Source organism: Eptesicus fuscus, chromosome 19 (genome assembly GCF_027574615.1).
Source record: "Eptesicus fuscus isolate TK198812 chromosome 19, DD_ASM_mEF_20220401, whole genome shotgun sequence".
Lineage (NCBI taxonomy): Eukaryota > Metazoa > Chordata > Mammalia > Chiroptera > Vespertilionidae > Eptesicus > Eptesicus fuscus.
The window spans coordinates 45,023,144-45,029,635 of record NC_072491.1 but is presented as its reverse complement, the minus strand read 5'-3'; the positions used below and the strand labels follow the sequence as shown (position 1 = coordinate 45,029,635).

General features: G+C 49.2%; 1 protein-coding gene across 1 annotated transcript; it reads left to right on the top strand.

Annotated features, from left to right (window-relative positions):
• Window positions 1-230: 230 nt before the first annotated feature.
• Window positions 231-4,855, top strand: KLHL38 (kelch like family member 38). The gene is made up of 3 exons (XM_008143290.3): window positions 231-1,613; window positions 3,093-3,198; window positions 4,403-4,855. Exons 1-3 carry the CDS (start codon window positions 261-263, stop codon window positions 4,690-4,692), a joined length of 1,749 nt encoding a protein of 582 aa, XP_008141512.2. The 5' UTR covers window positions 231-260; the 3' UTR covers window positions 4,693-4,855.
• Window positions 4,856-6,492: the final 1,637 nt, after the last annotated feature.

Here is a 6,492-nt window from a genome sequence, read left to right as displayed (position 1 = left end):
TTGGTTTGCTTGTTTTTCCTCAGATTATCTAAAGATGTTATTTGCCTGTTACCTTTCAGAGCAATCATAACCAAAAAGAGAGGTGTCGGCTGTGAGGTCTGGAGTGTGGGTGGTCTCCCTCTGCAATCTTCACTAAGCGATATTCCTGGCGATACCCACACGCACTGGTGAGTGGACACAGATGCTCTAAGTCTCTGCGCTGCCACAGCTAAACCCTCCAGCACGTGCTCCCTCTTGGGACTCCTCCCCCTCTTTGCAGGATGGACAAGGAGTCAGCAGATGGGCTGCTCTTCAAAAACCACGACTTCTCCTCTGACTTGTTGAGGCAGCTCAATGGCTTAAGACAAAGCAGAATCCTGACTGATGTAATCATCTGTGTTGGGGCCTGGGAGGTCCCCTGCCACCGAAACGTGCTGGCCTCCAGCAGCCCCTACTTCCGGGCCATGTTCTGCAGCAACTTCCGGGAGAGCATGGAGGCCAAGGTCCAGCTGAGAGGCATTGACTCCACGACCCTGGAACAGCTCGTCCTGTATGTGTACACGGGGGAGGTGCCCATCACGGCTGAGAACGTTCTGCCCTTGATGGAGGCTGCCTCCATGCTGCAGTACCCCAAGCTCTTTGAGGCCTGCTCCTCCTACCTGCAGAGCCAGCTGACCCCCAGCAACTGCCTGGGTATGATCAGACTCTCGGAGATCCTCAGCTGCGAGACCCTCAAGAAGACAGCCAGGGAGGTGGCCCTGACGTACTTCCCAGAGGTGGCCGCATCTGCTGACCTGAAGGAGCTCTGCGCCTTGGAATTGAGAGACTACCTGGGGGATGATGGGCTGTGCGGGGAGGAGGAAAAGGTGTTTGAGGCCTTCATGGGTTGGGTCAAGCATGACCTCCAGACCCGGAAGCGATACATGCAGGAACTGTTCAAGCTCGTCAGGCTTCCGTACATCCACCCGGCCTTCTTCCACCACTTCATCGCCAACGATGCCCTCCTCCAGTCCTCGCCCTCATGCCAGATCATCTTGGAGATGGCCAGGAGGCAGATGTTCTCTTTGTATGGCACCACCAGTGTCCCAGACCTCCAACCTCCATGGCACGTGCCCCCAAGGAACTCTTACCAAGACTTCCTCATCCTCTTGGGTGGGAGGAAGGACAACCAGCAGACCACCAGGGACGTTCTGCTGTACCACAGACAGACAGGCCAATGGCGGAGCCTCGCCAAACTGCCCACCCGGCTCTACAAGGCCGCAGCCGTTGCCTTGCACCGCAGCGTCTATGTGCTGGGAGGCATGGCCGTGGGCACGGAGAAGAGTGAGCCCAGTCGCCACGTCTACATCTTCTCCCTGAAACTCAATCAGTGGAGGCTGGGACAGCCCATGCTGGCGGCCCGCTACTCCCACAGAAGCACCTCCCAGAAGAACTTCATCTTCTCTATCGGGGGCATTGGAGAAGGGCAGGAGGTCTTGGGCTCCATGGAGAGATATGACAGCATCTGCAACGCCTGGGAGAACATGGCCAGCATGCCAGTGGGGGTTCTGCACCCTGCAGTCGCTGTGAAAGACCAAAGACTCTACCTTTTCGGGGGAGAGGACATCATGCAGAACCCTGTGCGCCTTATCCAGGTAAATGGCTGGTCCTTCTCATCATGTAAGTGCATGAGTGTGTGTGTCCCCATCCCCCCACCACGTGCACACACACAAACACACACACATATAAATACTCGCATAACACACACATACACACTTGTCATCTGCAGTGGGGAGGGGGAGACGGAAAAGAAGAAAGAAAGAGAAGGAGTAAGGAAGTTTAATTTCTATAAGATTTTATCCATTTATGAATTATTTTGTGTAAGATTCATATATACAAAGGTACATCAGATACAACCATGAATGTGGAGGTGAAGGACATGGACTCTGGACTCAACCAGACCAGCTCTTCTTCTCACTCTAGCTGTGTGACTTTGGGAATGTCACTTACCCTCTCTGAACCTCAATGTCTAATCTGAAAAATGGGGGTAAGTAATGCTACCTACTTCACTGGATGGTTGTGATGATAAAATTTGGTAAACTGATTTTTAAAAAAATAATAAGGCCTTTATATTATGGCAATTACATTTTACACAGGAAGAATTTCCAGTGAATAATACTGGGCCATTTTCCTCCATAACTGAATACTTTTGTTCCTTTCTTCTTATATGAAGTCTATCCTATCTCTCTTGTGCTAAATTCTGCCAGTAATGAACTAATTTACATTTGATATTTGAACTTTAAAATGAGAAAATTACCAGGAAGAAAGTCTGGGAATCCTGATTTGCTCTGTTTCAGAGTGCAGCCCATCTCTGCGCTCTTTTTGCCTTTCCTCGTGCTTCATGTTGTCTGTGGTTCTAATGACTCTCAAGCATGCACTGCCCAAGAGCCTTCCTCACTTAGCCCCAGACTTACTCCTGGCTCTAAGGCCCTCTCGGATACACTGGAACAATTAGACATTTAAACATGAGCTAGAAATGAAAGTAACTGAAAAAGCACTGGTTTCATGACTATCCAAGTTGCTCCATTTCTCATTAAAAGAAAAAATTGTTCCAAGCAAGGTAAGCAAACACATGCTACAATGCATAACTCCTGGTCCACTCTATAGAAACACAGCCTCTGATCTCAGGAGGGTCACATGAAGATCAATTTCTAGTAATATTCTTCTTTCTGTTATTTAACTATATTTTTATTGATAGTAATATACCTACATTCTAAAAATTGGAAAAAAGGTGAAAAAAATCACTCCTATTTCACCCTTTTATTACCACTTTTTAAGAAGGACCATGTTTTGACAAATATGTTTTTATTGATTTTAGAGAGAGAGGAAAGGAGAGGGAGAGAGAAACATTGATGAGAGAGAGAAACATCAATCATCGATTGGTTGCCTCCTACACACACCCCGTTAGGGATTGAGCCCACACCCAGGCATGTGCCCTGACAGGGAACTGAACCTATTGGTGTATGGGAAGATGCTCAGCCAACAGAGCCACACCTTCCGGGGCTTAATTACTACTTCTGTCTTTTAAAAATATCACTTTAAAATACAGTGCCATGATTCTATTTCCCCCTCAGGTTTACCACATTTCCAGAAACACGTGGTTCAAAATGGAGACGAGAATGATCAAGAATGTGTGTGCCCCCGCAGTGGTGCTTGGGGAGCGGATTGTCATCGTGGGAGGTGAGCTTGAGCAGAGAATCGCCAGGCTGGGCACAACTTGGCATCTCCCGTGGAAAAAGGGTCACTAATAGACAGACGTTGTTCTACAAGACTGTCTTTGTAAAATCACATCCCTCTAGCTGAGGGAGTGTGGACAACTTGACAAAGTTCTTTTCCCCTCCAGAAGTTTCTCCCTGTCATTTTCTGTAAACAGGAATGAAATAATGCCTTATTTCACAGAGTTGTTGTGATAATAAAACATACTCACGTATTGAAAGCACGTGGCATGTTCCCAGACACGTGGCAAATACTCAAAACACATTTGCTCTTGTTAATATTAGCTACTGATGGATCATTCCTCTGTAATCACAGTATAGTGTCATGGTTAAGAGGACTGGTGTGGGGTCAGACAGATCTGGGTTCACATCCTGACTCTGCCACTCCCTGGCTGTATACCCTTTGGTAAGTTATTACTCTACTAGAGGCCCGTTGCATGAAGATTCGTGCAATAGGCCTTCCTTCCCCTGGCTGCCAGCACCGGTTTTCCTCTGGCACCCGGGACCCAGGCCTTCGCTCTGGCCGCCGCCTTCAGTCTTCTCCAGCCGGAGTGCCGCTCCTGTAGCTCCCTCCCCCCCTCTCCCCCCCGCCATCTCCCTCATAGCAGGCGTCCTGCCCCACCGCTCTGTGCCTGTGTATGCAAATTAACCCACCATCTTTGTTGGGTTAATTTGCATACTCACTCCTGATTGGTTTGTGGGTGTCATGGAGGTACAGTCAATTTGCATATTTCTCTTCTATTAGTGTAGCTTGTGCCTCAGTTTGCTCATCTGTAAAATGGAGATCCTCAAAGGGCCTACCTGATAAGGTTGTTGTGGGGACCCATGAGTTTCCAAAGCTTCCTTCTTTGGATTGTTGTAGCTCTGGAGAGGGCATGTGAAAGGGATGAAGAAGCCAGTGAGGCTGAGAAAGTCCCTGGAATCAGGAGGCTGCTCCCCATTGAAAACGGGCTATGTGCCGCCTTAACTTGGGGTTAGGGATGCAGGGGCCAAACCCTATCCCTGCTGCACACTAAACCTTGGGCAGGTTATCGAAACATTTCCATGCTGTAGTTCAGATTCCAGCCTCAGTGTCAGGCGAGGGCAGAGATCAGACACATTCCCAGACCACTGACCTCTACTCCCAAATGAGTAATGCTGACCTTGCTGATATACCACTTGGCTTTCAGGTTACACAAGGAGGATTCTAGCTTATGACCCTCAGTCCAACAAATTTGTCAAATGTGCGGACATGAAAGACCGGAGGATGCACCATGGGGCGGCGGTGATGGGGAACAAGCTCTACGTGACAGGCGGCCGGCGGCTGACCACGGACTGCAACATCGAAGACTCGGCCTCCTTCGACTGCTACGACCCAGAGACAGACACCTGGACATCCCAGGGACAGCTGCCTCACAAACTCTTTGACCACGCCTGCCTCACTCTCCAGTGCATTCCCCACACCTCCACCTTCTCCTGAGGTCGATCAGAAACCAAAAAATTGGCTGTGTTAGTCCAGATGCTTTTGTTGCAAGAGACAGAACCCAACTCCAAAAAGCTTAACCCTAAACAGGTGTAGCGAGAGCTCACAAGACTCAAAGTTCCAGAGTATGGAGGCCTGGAATCAGGCCTTTGTTGGCAAAATTCTCTCTCTCTCTCTCTCTCTCTCTCTCTCTCTCTCTCTCTCTCTCTAGCTTTGTTCTCCACACCGTGTGAGAACAAATCCAGACTCACATTCTCTAGCTTAGCATCTTCAAGAGAAACTTTACCATTATCCATATATTAACCCTAAAAAGAAATAAACAATGCTGTTTGGCCCTTTCTGAATTCCATGCAACCTCTTGAGCCAATCACTATTTCCAGGGATCATACTACCATAACTGGCTAGTCCTGGATGGCGTCCCTACAGGCAGAGGTGGGGTTAATGATCGTTGACAACCTATCTGAATGGCACTTAATGGCATAGAAGTGGTTCCCCAAAGGAAGACATGCTGGGCTGACAAAAGCCACATCTGCCCAGAACACCATGGAGACTGGGAGCAAGAGGGCGAAGAGCCCCTGGAAGCCGTTGGTCCGGGTGGCAGCATGAGCAGTGGCCATGGCTGAGTGTCTCTGAGACCAGGGATGCGGTGCGTTGGAATTCCAGAAAGTATGTGCAGCTCCATATCTAGTGTTTGCAGCATTGTCTGTGCTGCCAGAATAAAGTTTGCTTCTGTTGCCAAGAGATGTTTTTCCCCAGCCTCTGGGGAGCTATAAACCTGCAGAATTAATCAGGATTTTCATTTTGGTAAATGTTATGAGAATTGCTCTTCTGAGGAAAGCCAACGAATTCCTTCAGAGATTACAGCAATTACTGCCCTCCCAGTGCTGGGGCTGACTTTCCCTGTGGCCTTCTTTATCTCCAAGTACCTCCCACGCTGGGCCCAGTCCCAAGCGAAGGAATAAGCTGAAGCTGGAGGCACATTACAATCACCTGGGAAGATGGTTGGACATGGGACCGAACCCCATTGGAGAGGGACAGATGGGGATTCTCGAGGCGGGGCCCGGAGCTCTATAGTTTTGAAAAGCATCCTAGGTCATTATAAGGTGCAGTCAAAACCACCTCATCTGCGGGCACTGAAGACCTTCATATGCTGGTCCCATCCCCATCCTGTCCCGGCCAGCCCTGTCCCAGCCCAGCGGTGTACGCAAAGTCTCCTCCCCAATAGGGAAGCATCTGGAATGAGTCTTGCTGCCCTGAGTCTGGCACCACAAGTCCATGCTCTGGACTTTTCTTTTCTTTTTAATATATTTTTATTGATTTTTTACAGAGAGGAAGGGAGAGGGATAGAGAGTTAGAAACATTGATGAGAGAGAAACATCAATCAGCTGCCTCCTGCACACCTCCCACTGGAGATGTGCCCGCAACCAAGGTACATGCCCTTGACCGGAATCAAACCTGGGACCTTTCAGTCCACAGGCTGGAGTTCTATCCACCGAGCCAAACCGGTTTCGGCTGCTCTGGACTTTTCATGTGTGACAGAAGCCTCCCCCCCACCCCTTGCTCAAGAGATCTTTATTATTTCCCCCTCCTCTCTCTTGTCTGAGGGCCTTTTCACTTGCAATTGCCCCCGCCTAATAAACACCTCTCTCACCTCTTCACCTGACCTAATTTCAATTTATACCTTACACACCAGATTAAAAGTCACTGCATCAAGGAGGGCTTTCATGTACCCTCTCCCCCCATCCCCGCACCCGAGCCTGGGTCAACTCGCCCATTAAATGTTCCCATTGTCCCCTA

What these genes read in the sequence shown, in the direction of transcription:
- KLHL38 (XM_008143290.3), top strand. Translation starts at nt 261, where the DNA reads ATGGACAAGGAGTCAGCAGATGGGCTGCTCTTCAAAAACCACGACTTC. An exon ending in ACCCTGTGCGCCTTATCCAG is followed by an intron (nt 1,614 to 3,092) that starts GTAAATGGCTGG and finishes TTTCCCCCTCAG; the next exon opens with GTTTACCACATTTCCAGAAA. An exon ending in GCGGATTGTCATCGTGGGAG is followed by an intron (nt 3,199 to 4,402) that starts GTGAGCTTGAGC and finishes CTTGGCTTTCAG; the next exon opens with GTTACACAAGGAGGATTCTA.